This window comes from Acinonyx jubatus, chromosome D4, assembly GCF_027475565.1.
Source record: "Acinonyx jubatus isolate Ajub_Pintada_27869175 chromosome D4, VMU_Ajub_asm_v1.0, whole genome shotgun sequence".
NCBI lineage: Eukaryota > Metazoa > Chordata > Mammalia > Carnivora > Felidae > Acinonyx > Acinonyx jubatus.
This window is the reverse complement of record NC_069391.1, coordinates 69,236,621-69,257,723: the sequence shown is the minus strand read 5'-3', so window position 1 is coordinate 69,257,723 and position 21,103 is coordinate 69,236,621. Positions and strand designations below refer to the sequence as shown.

The window sequence follows — 21,103 nt, the reverse complement described above, 5'->3', positions numbered from 1 at the left end:
GAGAGGAAGAGTCCCACCACTAAGCCTGCACCAGGGGCTCCAGCCATGACATCATCGATTGCATCTCAACACCCTGAGAATGTGAATATTTATCGTTTCATTTTGCAGATGCAGAAACCTGCCCAAAGTCACACACCTGTCAGTGATGAGGCCAGGCTTCAAATGGGAGTCCTGTCTGCCTCTCTGGATGAAAAGTTTCCCATACGTTTCAAGTGGCTGGATAGAAGATAACAAATCTCTCTGAACTGGTCTGTATGGAATCATTGGCCTTGCAAAGTTTATATGACAGGGTCACAGCGACCTACTGATGGGCTGCTGGCCGCCCCTACAAAGTACTGCCCGACACAGCTGCCCTCATAGCTGGCTGAGTTTAGGCAGCTCCAGATTCCTGAGGCTCAGGAAGTCCACCCACAACATGATGCGACAGTGCAGTTCAGTCCACGTGCCACCTGGTCAGAGAGCCAGTTAAAGGACCCCCGCGTGCCACAGAGAAAGGAAAGGTTCTAATACCTCTTCACTGCAATGGCCAGGCTTTCCATTTCTGTGCTTTGCAGTTTGATCTCGCGGATGAAGTTCCTTATAACATGTTCATATGGCTGAATTAGTCTTGGCTCCACAAGGTTGATGTTTAGATACAAGGTACTGACTTGCTCTTTTCTGCCAAAAAAAAAAAAAAAATTTTTTTTAATTAAAATTAAAAACTAAACTAAACCAAGTAAAAAATAAAAAGGCAAATTTTCACAATACTTTGAGGAATAAGATACATAAGAACCAAGGAAGAAAAAAGCAACAATAGAAGGACCGGAAGAGAGGGAAGAGATGCCGTTGCGTTATTCTCTGTATTATTTTTTAAATGGAACAGCAAGCTCATTTTTTCCTGGATTTATTGAGGGATGACTGGATAAATAAAAACGGTATATATTTAGTTTTATGTCATGGGTTAGTGTTAGAAGATGTAGACCAGTGCATAGGGAGGGAATGATAGGGAGTTACTGCTGTTTTTCTTTTTTTTTTTCCTTTAACAGAAAGGTAAAAAATAGATGTACAGAAAAAAAGTGAGGTAACCATTAAACCGATTAATAACGTGTTCCACCAATCTCTAATAAGACATATTTCAGCATTTATGATCAGAAGAGTGAGTATACCTGTTATTTGATAGTCCATTAAAAATTACTTCATATAAATTCATATATATTTATATGTGACAATTCTATTTGTCATTAACTTTTATTAAAAGACAAATACTCCAGAGTCATTTCAAAAGAAAAACTGATGCGCTTTGGCAGCCTGCCTGCCGGAGGATAAAGGAGTGAGTCAGGGGGGCTCGCGGTGCCCCTGACTCAAGTTCAGGACCTGGTGCACGAAGGAAGGAAGGAAGACCCTGTGAAGACACAGAAAGGTGACCATCTAAAAGCCCAGGAGACAGGCCTCAGAAAGAACTAACCCCGCTAACGCCGTGATCTGGGACTTCCAGCCTCCAAAAATGTGAGAAATCTTGGTTGTTGAAGCCACCCAGTCTGGTATTTGTTACTAGAGATACCTAGGCAACCAGAGCCAATGATAAAAAGTCCCTGAGTGACTGAGTGACAGAGCTGGGATTCCACCCCAGTCTGAGGCTGAAGACCACATGATCCACCATAACACTATTTTGCTTCCCAATTGTGTTAGACATCTGAACCTTGCAGAAGAAACGGGATTCAAAATTAATCCACTGAACTATGAAACAGTGAAAAATCTGAGGTATATATTAACCTAGAAGCTTAGTTAAGCATGGCCTCCAGGGGTGCCCATGTGGCTATAAAATCCCCTAGGTCTTAAATAAACTGTTCAATCTGTGTAGATGCCAATTATGATTCAAAAGAACTGCTCAAGTGAAATGTTATTAATAAACCTGCAGGATTAAGTCACTTTATTTGATATAAGACAGAAAGCAGTCATCACCGTTCCCATCAGAACGGAGTACAAATGCTAGTTGCAATAGTAAGCTGTACTTACTAGAGCAGGAAACAAAACAAAAAATACTCTTATATTGTCCCATGCAACCTCAGTGCATAACTGGATCATTAACTTCTTTGCCTTGTGTCATTTACGGATCACCAGCAGAATACAAAACATAAAAACTTTCTCCTTAATAGGGACCTGCCTGTCAGAGATGGCCATTAAGATACTGTCACCTAGAGTCCTTGTTTAGTGGGTAACAGCACAATAAAACGTTCAGAAGCAGAGATCAGATTTCCTGACTTTCTGCAAATTTCAAAAATAAGAAAGACACATAATGATTTCTAAATCTTCTCAAGTCTTTTGCTGGTCTTGACATTATAAAGAATTTTGGATGGTTTACAGTGAAGTATACAAACAGATCAATTCTAGAAAATATCTGCCATCATCAGAAGATAGGTTCTATAGTTAACCATCATGCTACAGACTACTGGAATGCTCATCTGTCCTGCTTCTTCTTACTGGGTACACAGGGAGAAGTCACTTCCCAGAACCACAGGCAAGTACACCGGAGCCATGTGACTAGTTCTGATCAATGGAGTGGGAAGAGAAATGGTGTGTTTGCCACTTCATGGCTTATTCCCTAAAATCCTTCATAAAATCCTCAGCTTATACTCATTTTTGTCTGTCTCTCTCTCTCTGTGTCTCTCCTTCCACCCCCTTTCCCTCTCCCTCTCTTCCCACTCCTCTACCTATTTCCATCTCTCTTCCTCATCCTCATAGTTTAAGTGGAGAACTCTAATATGGCAAAGACACAGGATAGAGTGTGCTGGGATTCTGGAGTCCCCACACTGAGGTCACCTGCCCTGCAGGGCTGCCTGACCACTTTAATCTGAATGACACGCGAGAAAGAAATAAGTTTGTATTTTGCAAGTTTGTTCCAAGCCACTATGACTTGGAACTTGTTACAGTCAGTTTGAACTTAAAAAGTTGGCATTATAGTTTCCTATGTTGTTTTTTTAATCATCCTCTTCCAGATTAAATTATTTCCTCATTCTCTTCCATGCTAGCTTTGTATTTACTATGTAAAAGCCTCTATGACCAGGGTTAAGTCTTTACCACCACCACCCACTCTCTTTCAAGGAAACAAAAGACTCTTCTGAAGCATTCATATACTGAAGCAGATACTTACTAAGCACCTTCCATATGTAGTCCAGGCAGTGATTTATCATTTATTATGTACTAGTCACTCAACCCTCCTGGCAACCCTATAAAGAAGTTACCACTAGTATCCTGTTTACCAAAGAGGAAACTGAGGCAGAGACAGGTAAGCATTGTCCTGATAGCAAAGCCAGGATTCCATCTCAGCCCATCTGGCTCGAGTCCAGCTCCCCATGGAGAAACTAGCTCTTCGTGCCAAGAGTAGATGTTGAGCTGGTCTTCAGGGGTCCCAAGGGCATGAAGAAGATTTAACATACCAAGATTTTTAAAAACCTGCTTTGCAGGAGGATGTATATTATCGCTGCAGGGATTGTCCACATCACAAAGAGACTCCTTTAAAGAAGGAAAGCATGACTAAGATTAAAATGAGATAATCTCATAAAATTTGGTTTGCCTAAAGCTATTTGGGGAAAGCAAGTTAGGAGACAATAAGGCATATTCCGACCTTCCCCCGCCCCCCATATTCCTGTGTGCTTCATTTGGTCTCTATCTGTGAAACCAGAGAACCACCTGGATTATGCTGAGACAGCCACCAGAAAGTACCTGGCAATTCTGACACCTCATGGAAAAAAACAAAGACAAAAAATGTCTCATTGTAACAAGAGATGATACCTGGTCCCTCTATGCAAGCTTTCAATGCCGTGCCCCATGCACAGGCAGCTAAACACATGTGGGTTCTTCAGCTCAGCAGACTTGGTGCCACTATTTGGTGCCAAGACGATCTTTATTCTGCTAAGAGTGCCGCAGTCACCGGCCTCCCCAGTGTCCTTGCTCCTGCCATCAAAGGTTAAACAAGCAGAGGATGCACAATGCCACACACACAGATCTGTTTTTTTCTGGCCCAACCCAGGGTGGCACAGGTGGGTGCTGAGTGTGGTGCCCGGTGGTGACAAGCCTGAAGCTCTTTTAATTCGTTAAGTCCAGGGACTCATCTCAGGCAATTACGTTTGGATTCACAAGTACCATGTACACCTGTTTATAGGTGTGCTTGACAAATACTGGGTAAAAACAGAGGGTCGAATCATGTGCTTTAGTCAGCCAAGACAAAACATGCTCTCTGTACTTTAGTGCTGGGAGAGCCCCTAACACTAAAAGTAATCTAATTTATGTCTGAAGGAAAGAGATCAAATGAAAGGCTGAGAAAGACATCAGATCAGAGAAAAACACACACTGAATTGTCAACCAGCTTTAGATGTTTAAAACTTGAGCCTACTCATCTTCTTGTCTGATAAACTACAAGATCATTTGTTTAAAAAAAAAAAAAGACAGCGGTGATGACTAATTACTGATGAAAAATTCACAACTTAGAATTTTAAAATTGTCCCTGGGAAAATAAAAAATAAAAACCAAAATAAAATTATCTTGGGAAATACGCATTTTAAATCACAAATATTCCCACTGAAGCTGAAAGGGCTATTACATGAACTTGGAAGAAAAACAGGTATGCTTAAGATGTGCAAAAATTTTTAAAGGGTCACACATTTTCACAGGATTAACACTTTACTTAGAAGAGCACGTCTATATCTACCTTTATGTGTATGTAATGTAGTAGAGCTGGGATTTAGAATGCCTGCACACCTCTGGTCTAAGGACACCTCTGGGGGGCACCTGGGCATCTCAGGTGGTTGCCGGCTCAGGTCACAGTCTGTTTGTGAGTTCAAGCCACTTGTGGGGCTCTGTGCTGACAGCTTAGAGCCTGAAGCCTGCTTCAGATTCTGTTTCCCTCTCCCAATCTCTCTCTCTCTCTCTCCCCCTCCCCTGCTTGTGTGCTCACTCACTCTCTCTCTAAAATAAATAAACATTAAAAAAAATAATAATAAGGGCACCTCTGGGAACAGCCAAGCACAGACAACACCACTCCGCACGAAGGAACACAGTGATCCAATAAGGTTGTTAGGAAAAGACTCCATTAGATTCCAAGTCTTGCTCCCTTAAGCATTAAAGTAGGGAGCTAACCTATTCATTCAAACTATAAGTTAAACAGATCTAAAGCCCAAACAGTTTGCTGTTGCCAAAAGCTAACAGCACTAAGTACCAATGTCTGCATCATTGTACACTAGCGACTGCCATAAGAAAACTGACATTATGACACTAATATATGAGCGTGGGAAATTAAAACATCCATGCCATGCAAGGGGCACCATGCTACATCCTAAAAGTAAAATGCTAAAAAACAGACTGAGTTCCTTCCCTCATTTGAAGGTTAAGTACAAGATGCTCTGGCAGCATAGACAGGTGAACATGACCAGCTTTTAGGGGATTACTTGAGGGAAGAGTAGATCTCAATTAGGCAGAAAGTAGGAAAGAAGTGAGGGAATGGTGGCCTGTCCCAGGCACCTGTAACCATAAGCTGAAGAGGTGGGGGCAGGGAGCAGGTAACTGGAAGAAGCTGGTGGGACTGGACAGCTCAGACTGGGGGAGGGACAGCAGCAGCATCAGATGTGGATGTGGCCTGAGAAGTTAGCAGGAGCCAGAGGACCTCACAGGGCCTGAAAGCACAGCAGAGACACGGTGGGGGTGCAGGGCAGTTACTGAGAGAGTAGGAATCCAGTGGAAGTGTTAAAATGAAGTGATAACTTATCAAGCATGCATCGTTACTATTCCCATCTTCACAACGTTTTGGCTGAAGCAGGTAATTAAGCAAAGGACTTTGAAACAAGTTTGTAGAGATAAAGGTAAATCTAAGTCCATTGTCATTGAATCCAGAAATGTACAACTTCAGAAGTTTTCATGAACTTCTACTTTCCTTTGCCATAGAATGTGTAAAATTATAGACAAGTAAAATCTGATCAGATAGACCAACAGATCACAAGAACAGAACAGAGAGCCCATAAAGAGACTCAGATGAATATAGTCAATGGATATTTGACAAAAGAGCAAAGGTAATATACAATGGAGCGAAGACAGTCTTTGCAACAAACGGTGCTAGAACTGGGCTTCCTCTTACAAAAGAACCAACAGAGACACAGAATTTATACCCTTTGCCAAAATGAAGTCAAAATGGATCACAGACCTAAATGTAAAATGCCAAACTATAAAGCTTCTAGAAGATAAGAAAGGAGAAAACCTAGATGACCATGGGTATGGCAACAAAGTTTTAGATACAACACCAAAGGCATAATCCATTAAAGAAAAAACTGAGAAGCTGGACTCCACTAAAATTAAAAACTGCTTTGTGAAAGTGCCAAGAAAATGAGAAGATAAGCCACAGACTGGAGAAAATATCTGAAAAAGGTACATCTGATAATGTAGTGTCATCCAAAATATACCCCTCAAAAACCCTTAAAACTCAGTAAGAAAACAAACAACCTGACGTAAAAACTGTGTCAAAGACCTTAACAGATACCTCACCAAGGAAGATATACAGATGATAAACATATGAAGAACTGTTCCACATCATTTGGCATCAGGGAAATGCAAATGAAAACAAAAGATACCACGACAACACCTATTAGAATGGCCAAAATCCAGAACACTGACAACATCAAATCCTGGTGAGGATGTGGATCAACAGGAACTCTCATTCATTGCTGGCAGGAATGCAAAATGGTATTCACTTGGGAAGACAGTTTGACAGTTACTTAGAAAACTAAATGTACTCTTAACCATACAATCTAGCAATTTACCTAAAGGAGTTGAAAACTTATGTCCACACAAAACCCTGCATATGAATCCGTATAGCCACTTCAGTCATAATTACCAAAACTGGGAAGCAACCCAGATAGATGTTCTTGGGTAGGTGAGTGGATAAACTCGGGTGCATCCAGACAACAAAATAGTGCCCAACACTAAAAAACTGACCCGTGAAGCCATGAGAAGAATTGAGGAACTTTAGATGCATATTACTACATGAAACAAACCAATCTGAAGAGATTACATATTAATTCCAATTCTATGACATTCTGGAAAAGGTAAAACCTGGAGACAGTATTTCATTAGGGCAATGAAAATACTCTGTACCATAATAATGGGTATATGTCACAGTACCTTTGCCTACATAATGTACACAAGTGAACCCTAATGTAAAATAAGAAATCTGGGTGACTATGATGTATAAATGTAGGTTCATGAATTGTAACAAATGTATCATTCTGATGGGAGTTCTGGAAAATGGAGGAAGTTGGCAAGTGTGTGGCCAGGGGGTATATGGAAGATCTCTGCACATTCCTCTTAATTTTTCCATGGACCTAAAATCGCTCTAAAAACTAAATCTTTTTTAAAAAAAATCTGATAGTTTCAGGGTGCCTGTGTGGCTCAGTCAGTTGAGCATCTGACTCTTGATTTTGGCTCAGATCATGATCCCAGGGTCATGGGATCGAGCCCCATGTCAGGCTCCACACTGGGCATGGTGCCTGCTTGAGATTCTCTGCCTCTGCCCCTCTATCCCACTTGCTCTCTCTCTCTCTCTCTCTAAAATAAAAAATAAGTAAAAAATAATTTAAAAATCAGATAGCTTTATTTCTCTTTGGGGGTAATAAAAATGGGTATATTCCTATTCAGGTGACACCAGCTGATCTCTCTGGATGCCCTGAACCACCCATACTGTCATTTGGTCAGTAAGTGGAAAGGCTTATCCTTTTACCCCCACACAAGTTAGGTAAAAGGTACTGACTGACTTCAAAACGTACTCTTATTACATAGTACATCATATTTCAGAATAAACCCCAAATGACTAGAAAATAAATTCCAACAGCCAAATCCAGCTCTGGCCCTAAGGCAGCATTAGCTCTCTCTGTGAAGTTCGTGTCTCTCTCTCCAGACAAGGGTGTGCCTCTCGGCCCACTAACCGCCTGAAGCCGGCCGCCTCTGACTGGAAGTGATTCCCGCTGGTGTTCTCACAAAAGGTGAGAACATTAACTCAGTTACAAAATTATTTCCGGCTCTCCCTTCCAGAGGGAAAAAAAAAATAATGATCTCTTCAACTCGGTCCCACCATCCCACAGACAGAAAGACAAGCCAGTCCACTGGCCTGGCCTTTCCTTGGCTCTGCTTTGCTACTGCTCAGGCAGAGGATGATCTAGTCTGGGTGTTCAACCACCAGTGCCTCATCCAGGCCCCCTCCCAAATACATCTCCCACGGATAAAATTCCTTCAGGATTCCCATCACCCTGACGAGTATTTTACTTCCCTAAGCACTTATATGGGTAACATTCCAGCAAAGATTTTAAAATGGAAACTCCCTGGGAGATGACTCAAAGTCTAGAAACATTTCAAATTGTAAATTGCTTCCTATTTGAAATCACTGACATTTAGTTACTGGGAGTTTACCAATGGAGGGAGGAAGACAGAAACAGCAAGAGGCACTGTGCTAAAGGTTTAGGGAGGGCACGCTCCCAACAGCTGAGGCCTGCCTCAGTCATGAATGAATAGTGCGTGGGGGAAGTGTAATGGCCTGGCTAAATCAAATGCTTCCTCACCACATCTGGCTTCGTGACCCAGGGCAAAACGCTTAACCTCCTGAGCTTCAGTTTCCTCAGACATAAAGCGAGGACAGTAATGGAACCTACCACATAATGCGACCATTAACTCCTACTGAAGCACACACAACTGTACCAGGCACACTGCAGGGAATCCATAAATGTTGGCCATTATTATGGTCTGTTATTGCTCTTGACTCCTCTAACCCAATGCATTAAAAGAACTAGGGGTTATCTCCTGTGTGCTTCTGGGTTGTGTTTTGGGAAGGGGCCAAAAGGGAAAAAGTGATGTGATGTGGAAACCTCACAGACAGAACTGCCGTCTTATGGGTGCCAGTGCCAAAGAAACTAAAAAATGAGAACTGGGTCATGCCCGAGGTCAGTCTGCAAAGCTTATGGTCCAGGCGTGTGATATAATGATTCATAAGAAATATATATTTAGTCACTCAGGTGACCAAAATACATTTCTCAGATAGATTTGGTATTCATCCACAGTTCCTGAAAAGCTCCAGAGCCATAAAGGTGAAATGGGAGTCTTTTTATTAACGAAGGTGACTTTTGGATCCCATCCTAGGGCAGTGATTGGTTGCCAGGAAGACCAACCATAGGATGAAAGAGTTGAAACTTTCAGCCCCACCCACCCCACACCATGACCTCCAGGGAGAGGAGACGCGCCAATGGCCAACAATTTAGCCAATCATGACTGTGTAATGAACCCTCCATTAAAACCCAAGAGAACATCTTTTTGCTCCTTTTCAGAGAGTTTCCATGTTTGGGGAAAGCCAGAACACTTCCATGTGCCACCTAGGTGGGCCCCAAGCTCTATGAGGACAGAATCTCCTTTGGTTAGGACCTCATCCTAGGTATCTCTTCATGTGGCTGATACATATTATGTCATACCCTTTAATAAACTGATAAATGTTAAGTAGGTGTCTCCCCGAGTTCTGTGAGCCTCTCTAGTGAATTAATTGTGACTGGCATCTGCAGTGGGGATGGGGGATGAACCTTTAACCTATGGCATCTGATGTTATCTCCAACTGTCAGAATTGAGTTGAATTCTTGAACACCCTGCTGGTGTTCAAGGATTGCTTGGTTTTGGTGGGGGAGGGGGTGCAGAGGTCAGCCCCCACCCATGCTGGAATTGGGTCCAAGTGCTCCAAAAGAAAGAGTCAGTAAAAGTCTTCTGTAAAGCACCAGTCAGAAAGCATTTACGATTTCTGTTGCAAATACTCAACCTTGCCATTGTAGCATGAAAACAGGCATAGACAAACCATAAATGAATGAGCTTGGCTATGCTCCAATAAAACCTTATTTACACAAACAGGCCGAGGGCCAATGGACCTTCCTTTGATCCCTGTTATAAGTCTATTAACAGAAGGCCCTGAGCACAGTAATGAGCATGGGGCAATGCAGGCCTAGCTTTCTATACACAAGGGAACGGGCGGGCCTTCGTTCACATCTTGCCCCTAGGTGCAGAACAGTTTTTTTTATATACGGATATCACATTGTCAGCGTGCTCTATATGTGTGCAGGTGTATGTGAGAATACATACCTCTTTACTTAAGAGTACTGACCTTGCACGTTCATACCCCCAGTATTTCTCCTCTATCAATTTACCTGGCATCAAGTTAAATGTAGGCATAATCCAGTAATGTTAGTGCAAGCTGGTGTATTTTCACTGAAAATCTCTTTGTTTTGGTAAGAAAGATGGGAGTTAGGGAGAAAATAAAAGAGTGCCACATCAGTTCCTATTCAAAATTTTCCTTTAGAAGACATCTGTCACCTTCCCAGGTTTGCCTGGGACAATCTCAGTTTATCCTGTTGTCCTGTATTCTGTCTTGACTTAAAAAAAAAGGAAAATTCTGGATAAATGCTAATCAAAAAGCTACATTAACAGTAGGTAACTATTACTAAACTATGTACTAACTATGCACCGAAGTTATTAACAGCTGCATTACAATAAGCGAGGGTGAGCTGTGGATCTGTACCCTTTTACCTCTTGCTGTCACCTAGTGGTGTGTGACATACCCCACCCGTGCAGTGGAGAAACTTCTCACCAACAGGTGGCTAAATCAGAAGACAATCAGTGATAAGCCCATCTCTCCTTTCCTGATCCTTTTCAGACACAGTGTAACTAAGCCTTTCCTTTCAGGACTAAGGAACAGAATGCTCGCTGGTAAGACACATTAGGCTCAGACAAGAGAAGCTGTAGACAGGTAACTTGTGGATCTCAGATGGTGGTGGAGAAAGGCTGGGGACGGCTGCCCTGCTGGCCATCCGGGCAACCAGTCTATTGTGCCACTACCTGCAAGATGCACAGGGCAGCCAGGTGGCTGTGTGGCCAAATCAATGGGAAATTAGGAAATTAAAGGCACAGTGTACATGAAATTGGTACAGAAAACAGACGTCGGACCACCCTGCCCCACAGCAACAGAAAGTAACTAGAATGCTCTTGCTATTGTAACTGAACCATTTTAGTAAAACTTACATGTATAACTACTTATTTTATTGAGTAGTAATGCCTTTACATTTTGCAATAAACCCTTCTAGCAGGAATGACTTCAAAGAACAAAGGTTCATGCTTTAAAAAGGTAAGTACCAAATCTCCTTTCTACAAAAATGACGGTGATAAATGTGTAACTTGATCATCATGTTCGCCACCTGTCACAGCCAAGAGGCACTGATGCAGATATAACAACTAAACGGAATGTGGTGTCCTGGATGGGATGCTGGAACACAAAAGTCCACTGGGGAGAAACTGAGGAAATATTAATAAAGTATGGACTTAAGTTAATAAGGATGTACCAGGATCAGTTCACTAATAGTTAACAAGTGTACTATACCAACACAAGATGTTAATCCTGGGGGAAAGTGGGTACAAGTTATAGGGAAACTCTGTACTATCTTCACAACTTTTCCGTAAATCTAAAAACATTCTAAACAAAAGAAGTTTTTGTAAAAAAAAAAAAAAAGTTTGTCAACATTTAGCCTCCACCATGGTGGACCAGACTGATACCATTAACCGCAAGAAATCCAGAAGATAATAAATAACAAATCTCCTAAAAGCATCTACGTCTTTTTTTAAAAATTTTTTTAATGTTTATTTGTTTTTGAGAAAGACATAGAGACAGAGCATGAGTAGGGGGAGGGGCAGAGAGAGAGGGAGACACAGAATTTGAAACAGACTCCAGGCTCTGAGCTGTCAGCATAGAGCCAGATGCGGGGCTCAAACTCACAAACCGTGAGATATGACCTGAGCCGAAGTCTGACGCTTAACTGACTGAGCCACCCAGGTGCCCCGCATCTACATCTTTTAAGAAAACTGTTCAGGGTCTACAATTCATTCATGCAGCTGCAGAATGAAAGCATGCAAAGCATGACCCTTCCCTTAGATCAAAAGACTATCTTTCTAAATTGATTCTGTGTATTTTCACTTCCAAGTTTTCTTGTACAAATGCACATGGTGACGCAACAAGTGTTTATGTGTCTCTGGTTAGCAGAAAAGGAACTCTGCAGAGATAAATGAGGCCAGTTTTATATCAGTGTCATCAATGCTTCTAAAAGAAAATCAGTGGAGTTAATTCCAATAATGGTTTGATTCTGTTTTTTTTCCATCCACTTCATGCAGAGTAAAGCTTTTGGAAGTTCATTTTGTTGAAGGTAAAACATCCAAACTCATTACAAATGTGACTATAAATTCAGTGCAATATAAAACGAAAACACTTTTAGTAAAAATCTTTTAGTTAAAAATTAAATTTTTACTAAATTAAGAAATGTATGGAGTAGAAATACATGTGGAACTGTCAGTGGTGCATATGACTGCACCCAAACAGGCTTTGATATTCTTACCAACTGAAAGAGAAGCTGTAGCTATCAGAATTTCAAATATATTCACACATATCATTACAGCATCTAAACATTTTTGTGGAGATTACTTTTTTTCGTGGCTTATCATCATTCAAGTTTTGGAAGCATTTGAACCTTTCAAGAACTACTTAACAAATCATCCTATGGTTTTTTTGTAAACCTGTCCCCTAAGTTGGCATTACATTTTGTTCAAAAGCTGCTGGAAAACTTTTATCAAATTAGTCAACAATGGGAGCTACAAAAACTACCTTCAGCTTCTGTAGCTATTAGAGGTTGGAATTCACTGAAAAATAAGCCTGAAAACAGGAAGGCACTGATGAACTAAACAGATTAAGAGCTCAAATGTTGCACAAATTAAATTCTAAAATTCCGTAATTACGATTTGGAATATCTCCACCTCCTATTTTTACTTGATTAAATTTATACTCTGTACCAAAATAAAATGAAATTGAAAAGGCCTACAATTCTGGAGCATCTCAGTACTGAAAAACATTCCTAAGAATCATAATAGGAGACAACTCATCTGACAAGTCTTATCTTGTAAAACTTAAGAAATCTGTCAAAGTATTTGTCAAAGAAAGTACTTTGAAAGTACTTTGAAGACAGAAAGCATAGAACTTGTGACCATCAAGGGTGGAAATATTTACGTATGTCAATATTTACACTTCTCCATACTAAAACTAAATACAATTGAGAATATCTGCCATTTATCAGAATTTGCTCTAAGCTTATGGCAGAATTTTCTCTATGACTGTACCTCAGTGCTTAGACAGAGAATGTTTTCTCAGTTAAAAACATGATGACCTTCAAAGAAGCCTCAATGCTGATGTCAATAATTTCAAATTTAATAATCATAAAATGGAACTCTAAAGAAGATCACAAACAATTTTATGGCGCAGAAAAAGCATAAAAGACCACAATGAAGAAAGATATATTCTTCGTGGAAGTACTAGAAGTAGTAGTATGAATAAGATGAATAAGTAACTGATTAAAGTGCTGAAGTATTTTCCAAAACTAACTATTCCACTTACACAATTTTTTTAACAGTCACAAGATTGATCAAAAGATTTTCTTTGCCTTAATGTATATACAATGTGTGTATGTTTTAGAAATAACCTTATTTTTAAAACTTTTGAGTAGAACTATTTCAAGGACCACATATATAATAAAAGCAATTTGTCAGACAATAAAATACAATTCCAAGAAAGTTAGATAATCTCAAGCATATTAGTTTCTCTCATTTTATTCACAGGAAAATTCTGGGTTTGAGGATCAATTCTATGACCACTCTACTTCCTACTTCATTTCCTTCAACCTGCTCATATTCTAAGCACTCTTAGGTGCTCACTGTCCTCAAATATTTTCGACAGTGCTCAACATGTAATACATAAATTTTCAACAAAGGAGACAATGTTCAGATCAAATACGTCACTTTGGTTGATTTCACATCATCCCATTCCTTAACCATTTTTTTCAAATTTTAAGACTGAAAAAGGGTTTGGAAACACATGCATCCCTTCCTGGTCAAAGTGTACTTTGATATTGCTCTCTGATCAAATCAAAACCCTTTGTATTTCCTATCTAGAAAGTAAACCCTGGGGCACCTGGGTAGCTCAGCTGGTTGAATGTCCAACTCTTGGTTTTGGCTCAGGTCATGATCTCACAGTTCATGGGAATGAGCCCCACACTGGGCTCTGCTGATGGCATGAAGGCTGCTTGGGATTCCTCTCTCTCCCTCTCTCTCTCTGCTGCTCCTCTGCTTGCGTGCTCGCTCTCTCTCTCTCTCTCTCAAAAAAATAAATTTCAAAACAAACAAATAAATAAAAAGCTCTTTCAGAAAGTGAACCCTGCATATCAGTCAAGGCTCTCCCAAAAGTTGCCTCCTCCATGAAGCCTGCCCTGTTTCAACCACAAGAAATCTTCCCCTTCAGATCCCCTGCCACACTTCATCTGAAGCTCTGTGGACTGTTTTCTGTGAATGTTTACCTTCCCTGTTACCCTATCAGCCTCCATATCCCTTGCAGCACCAGAGAGCTGACCTGACACAGATCTTGCATCAATGAATAAAGGAGGCCAAAGCCTAGAGAAGGAGGACTCAGTGGGAGCTGAAGAGGAGAAGAGAATATGGACTTCTGTGCTGGATCTGAGGTTGGCTGAGGAAGTCCATGCTGAGGAGGGAGCAGATGAACCTTGCTGGTCACAGAGTCAGAGATGAGACTAACTAAGGGAAATCGAACTGCCAAGGAAGAAGGGCCAATCCCCTCCTGAACGCTGTGAGAAAGCAGGGCTTTCCAGAAAGCACATCTCAACCCTACAGGCAAGAGCGTACACTGTTACTCTAAACACACTGCTGCCCTTCATTTATTTTTCCCTTTTCTCATTTTGCATTGTTTCTAACAGGGGACGTGCCCAATATTTACCATATAATACTAGGAAAGAGTCCAAAATTGTCTACTCCAGAAACTGTCTGTCCTGTAGAGGTTTTTCACTAATATCTCTAATAGGCACAGGTGCCTTCGTTGTCCATCCACCTCAGATCTGCCTTTCTGTGTTCTGAGGTTGCTGAAATCAGAACTCCAGCTAAATGGCTGAACTAATGTTGTGAATCCTGACTATATTTTCTCATTAATAAACAAGGATGCATTTGTAACAAACGAACATGTACATTTTAGTTTCAGAATCATGAGTACCACTAAAGAGCACATTTTTTTTCTAAGATTAGCATATTCTGGAATATAAGTGCATCCTACCTGTTCACTCAGCAGCAAACATATTTCTTGAATTTGTATTTAGTATATGTTAAAAACCTACTACTGATTATTCATATAATGCTAAATTATTATTGACATCATGGAAAGATAACTGGTGCCAAAGCTATAGTCACATTTTCTTGAACAGTTAAATCTTGACCTTATGCCGGTGTATGGATGATATGGGCAAGAAATTTTGTTGTACATCATATACAACCCGCTCTGGCCTTCTTAAAAACCTCTCTCGAGGGTTACTACAGTTTTCTCTGAAAGATCATGTAATTAAATAAGAAAGTTTTTTCTACGGCATCCTTGAACTACCTTAAAACTATTTGTATACATGGCAATGTTTGTTTAGTTACTGTATGAAAAGCATAGCAAATAATTTTTTAATCTACTGCTTTTAAAGTATCATTGATTTTTACCTACATACCTTCTTACCTAACCATCAAACATAAAGATAAATCAATAATGGCTTTCCAGTCTCTCTGTTTTATGCAAAGAGGTGGATCCAAAATATTAAACTAAAGTTAAATTCGCTGTAGAGGTTTCCTCATAATGTTTTTGAACACATTTCCCTTTTAAAGTAAAATGCTGCTGATACCATTAATCTGACATTTCAACAGCTAAGACCTTTTGAGAGACCGCTGGTCTCATTCAGTGGTGCCTGGGGCGTGTTTTCCACAAGGGAGAAGCTTCCCGAGATACACTCCACTGCTCATCAACTGTCCATTTCAATGCTTTCCAAGCATCCTGCAGGAAAGTTTAATTACTTTTTCATTTGATTTTCTCAACACCCAAAGGGTGATTTTCTGGAATGTGATTTAAAAAAAAAAAAAAGAAAGCAGCCAAAAATCTGACTTTTTCACATTATACCAGGATCAGTTGTCCTGAAAACAAATCCACTTAGGAGTTTCCAGAGCTGCAGCCCACTAGCAAACAACCTTCAGATTTGCAAACACTATCTACTGAGGGAATCTGACCTCAGCCCCTCAGGAGAGCCAAGAAAAGAACAACTGGTCTCTTAATTGAGTCATCATCTTAACTCACTGGTTCATCAGATTTAAAAAAAAGAAGGCAATCTCAGTGAGCTGTGTATTTACATTTATCTCAGTTTATATTTTTCATCCCAAACCTTTACTCTTCCCTGGTTTGTAGTTCTGGTTCCCTGTGGTATGAGCTGCCCTCTGCTCTCATGTGCGTGGAAAGCATCCCCTCTGGGCAATACAATTGGCCCAAACGCTACTAAATAAAATGGAAATAGATGTTGAATGGTTGCTTTCAATCCAAATACTAAAGAAGGGGCTTAATAAAATGACATAAGCAATAAAATTATTATAAAAATTCATATGAGTGGATAAGGAGAATGCACAAAGCTGAAGTAGGTGTTTACCTCCATGGATAGTTTTTGTAGCATTTCCCCAAGACTCATAAAAAAGAGCATTAAAGGGGTGACTGGGTGGCTCAGTCAGTTGAGCGTCCGACTCTTGATTTTGGATCAGATCATGATTTCACAGTTCTTGAGATCAAGCCCTACACCTGGCTCTGTGCTAACAGCACGGAGCCTGCTTGGGATTTTCTCTCTCCCCTCTCAGCCTCTCTCTCTCTCAAAATAAATAAATAAACTTCAAAAAAAAAGAGCATGAAAAATAATTTCAGTGACCAGCTATTGGCCTGGAGGCCCATGACACAGATGAAAGCCCCCACACCTGGCCAGACTCCCATGGGCTCATCCAAGCATATGCCCACTCCTACTCTTGACTAGACACTTATTTCTCACATGTATTCATAATAATAAAATTGAATGTTCGTGCTTATCCAAGTATCATCATTTCTACAAAGATACTTTAGAACTATCAGGTCTACTTTGCAGAACTTTCAAAATGAACATGGGAAAAGGAGCTAACTGGAATAAAAATTAAGACTGCAAATAATAATAATAATAATAATAATAATAATAATAATAATAATAATTTCAAAATGACAACAGCACTCCAGCCACCTAAAATTCAGGGATCTGGCACCAAGAAGAATCCAAAGAAGGTTGAAAGCCAAGAAAGAATAAAAAACAGCCTCTACGACACCCCTGCTCCGTATGGGAATAACCTGCATTCAAACAGGGGTTTGAAAACACAATTCTAATCATTTGCTTTGTGAATCTTCAGCAGATGGAGGTACCCAGGAAGGAAGGAAGAACTGACAATCATGAAGTGTCACCGGGTAGCCTGACAGTTAGAAGAGAAAATGTATATAGGAACTCAAAAAGCCACGCTGAACTACCATCTCCACAAATCCTGGGGATATCACTATACTACAGCCCAGGATGAAACCAGACTTCATGATGATGTCCCTGAGTTAGCAAGGAAATCTTAAACCATTTTGCAGTTATTAAGAGCAATGCATTGTATGTGTCCATGTGTTTACCAAAGACATGTGACAGACTGCTCATTGTACAGTAACAGCCACAAAGTAGAAATTTCCCAAATGGATAAGTAAATCCATTTATTTATGGGATACTCTACACACAGGGATACTCTGTAGCAATGGAAGTGACAGATGTACAACTCCAAGCTCATGAACACAATGTGGAGCACAGGAAGGAAGATACGCTGTTTGGGGCCCTGTATGTAAATTAAAACAAAAAACAAAAACAAAAAAACCCTGGCAGGGGCACCTGGGTGGCTCAGTCGGTTGGGCGTCCGACTTCAGCTCAGGTCATGATCTCACGGTTTGTGGGTTTGAGCCCCATGTCGGGCTCTGTGCTGACAGCTCAGAGCCTGAAGCCTGCTTCGGATTCTGTGTCTCTTTCTCTCTCTGCCCCTCCCCCACTTGTGCTCTGTCTCTCTCTGTCTCTCAAAAATAAATAGATGTTAAAAAAAAAAAGGCAAAGGATAATGACTATTCTGGGGCTGAGGACAACAGGGATTGAAAGGGAGCACTGGGGACTTCGGAAAAATTGGTAAAATGTTCAGGTTCTTGATCTGGATGCCGATTACGTGAGCATTCCATGTGGGAAGATCAAGGAAGATTAAGCTCTGTGAACTGTTCTGTATGCGTACGTCTTTGAAGAATACATTCACAAAATACACAATATATTCAGCGAAGTATCAATTACTTATCTTCATGGTAAATTCTGTCAGGAACACTTCACAATTCAGATTTCAGACAACCAGGGCAACCCAAGGCATAATTCTGGCATACGTCAAGTTCATATTTTCTACCTAAGTTCAACATTCTCTTTCTCGGTCTTCTCTATCTCTTTATAAGCAACTCCCAAGCAAAAGTGGCTAAATCCCATACTCTCATTTCTCATTTTACTGGCAGAGTTAAAACAATTTTTAAATGTTAATTTATTTTGGAGAGAGAGAGAAGGGAGAGGGGAGCGGACGAGTGGGGGAGGAGCAGAAAGAGAGAGGTACACACAGAATCTGATGCAGGCTCCAGGCTCTGAGCTGTCAGCACAGAGCCCATCTCGGGTCCAGAACTCATGAACTGTGAGATCATGACCTGAGCCCAAGTCGGACGCTTAACGGACTGAGCCACCCAGGTGCACCTCCCTAACAGAGTTTAAAATGTGCACAACTCACCCAGGGACCCTCTTAAAATGCAAGTGCTTCAGCAGGTTCATGGTGGGGCTTCAGAGTCTGTGGTTCTAGAACCACTACCAGGTGCTGCCAGTGCTGCTGGTCTGCACTGCTGAGTAGCAGTGCCTGAGAACAGGTGTGATTTAAAAGAAGTGTCTGCTGGGGTACCTGGGTGACTCAGATGGTTAAGCGACCGACTCCTGATTTTCGGCTCAGGGCACAATCTCACAATTTGTGGGTTCAAGCCCCGAATCAGGCTCCATGCCAGCAGCCTGCTCGGGATATTCTCTCTCTCTCAAAATAAATAAACTTTAAAAAAGTAAAAAAAAAATAATAACGAAAGCAGTGTCTGTTGAGCTCCTGGGAACTGAAAAATGAGCATGCAACTAGCAGCTTTCTTATGGCTGAATTTTAGGACTTTTATCTGGTGGAACACTTCTGGGATTCCCTATGCCTCTCAAATTGCATCCTTGTTAGGAGCTACCAATTCAGGGACTAAAACTAGTAGTTGGGGACAGTAGAGGAAGAACCTTCCCTGCTCTAAGGAACTTCATAATGTTTCTCATTATCTTTGGACTTCGTGGCATAATGACTTTTCCACAGCATCTGCAAGAGGGAAGGAGGGAAAGAAAGGGAAGGAGGGAAAGAAAACGAAGGAGGAGAAGGAAGACAGAAGCAAGCAAGGAGATGGTTTGCCCGGGAAAGGGCAACAGTGTGGAATGCTGGCGTGGCTTGATGCGGCCAAGGCTGCTTCAATCCAAAATGCCTCTTCTGTCAGGTGCTTGGTTCAGACTCACGGATACTGTGATGAAGAGTGGGACTGCAGGGTAAGGATGGAGCGGTACAGAGGAAGCCCATTTCCCCCCAGGGGGCATCTCAGAGCCATAAACACATGCAGGGCAAGCCTTTTCTTGGCAGATAGAAAAATAACAGGAACCACAGAAAGCTGCCACAGAAATTTGGAATGTTGTTTTGGACTGTTTAGGCATTTGGAAGGGGCAAGGGAGGAATATAACATACGTACCGGGGTTTTTTTCCAGATTCAAGTAAATATCCACAAGTGTTCTGGTATATATTTTATAACCTAGAAGCATTTTTAAAATGGTCTCTGATCTTTTCAAAACTGATTCCCAAGACATTGGGAATCTCAGAAACTGGGAACATCTGAAAAAGTTTCTTACTGGCTGTGGTTAATTTTATGTGTCAACTTGGTGAGGCTACTGTACTCAAACACTTGGTCATACACGTCTGGATGCTGCTGTGAAGGCATTTTGTAAATGACACTAACATTTAAATCAGTAGGCTCTGAGTAAAGCACATTCCCCTCCATGATGCAGGCAGGCCTCATCCAATTAGCTGAAGACCTTAAGATAAAAGACTGACCTCCCTGGAGGAAGAAGGCATTCTGCCCATCCCTCTGCCTGCAATGACTCTTCCCGGGGTCTCCAGCCTCCTGGTCTACCTCCGCAGACTCTGGACTTGCCAGCCTACACAATCTAAGAACCAATTCCTTAAAATAAATTCCTTTCTCTCTCTTATACACACACACACACACACACACTTTATAGTTTCTGTTTCTCTAGGGAACCCTAAATAATATGGTAGTTTACATCATTGCACTTTGGGGCTAATCACACATAAACGAATATATACCAGCTTCACAGCATATACAAGCTAGCACTGCCTAAAAGAGCTGAATAAGATTATTCAACTTACTCAGTTGAATAAATTGAATTCAATAAGAACTGAATTATTTTTCAGTTGGCAAATACGAACTTTAAGTGTCATTCGATGGAGTAGGTCACTTTTTACGGGCTCCAAATGCTCAGCTATATCGTAACATTTTAATTGTCACAGGGCTCATTAGGATTGTAATAACCTGTCTGAAAAAGCTGCACTTTTGGGGATTGATGGATTTTTATTGGCCTAAAGACAGCTTATTCACTATAATCTATTAGCAGCAAGGCAATGCATTATCCCCTTAGACCAGTACAAAGCCTCTGAATCTGTACACACAGAACCAACCTCCCACTCAGCGCTGGCTTTGTGCCTGGCCCTGCCCCCTCATGAATTTGTACTGAAGACCAGGACTGCTCCACCACAATGTGTGTTCCTATAGCATCAACCAGCTTGTTTCCTAGGTCAACAGGTGAGTGATGCTGAAGTGGAAGCTGTGTTTCCCAGCATATTAAGGCTCTGTGCCCCCAAGAAACAGCCACCAAATGCAAGTCCATTCCCCAAGCTGCAGCGGCAGCTGAGGTAAATACAGGGCCGACACAATGCCCACTCGGCCGGGGGCCTTCCTCTTGGCACAGATGGTCCACAT

General features: G+C 41.1%; 1 protein-coding gene across 3 annotated transcripts in view; it reads right to left on the bottom strand.

Annotated features, from left to right (window-relative positions):
* The window catches only part of RASEF (RAS and EF-hand domain containing), a 78,133-nt gene that overhangs the window by 44,604 nt on the left and 12,426 nt on the right, over positions 1 to 21,103 (bottom strand). For all 3 annotated transcript variants that reach the window (XM_027048155.2, XM_053205221.1, XM_053205220.1), the window contains exon 2: positions 511 to 657. In XM_027048155.2, the coding sequence (XP_026903956.1) occupies positions 511 to 657 (147 nt within the window). The remainder of the gene's footprint in view (positions 1 to 510; positions 658 to 21,103) is intronic.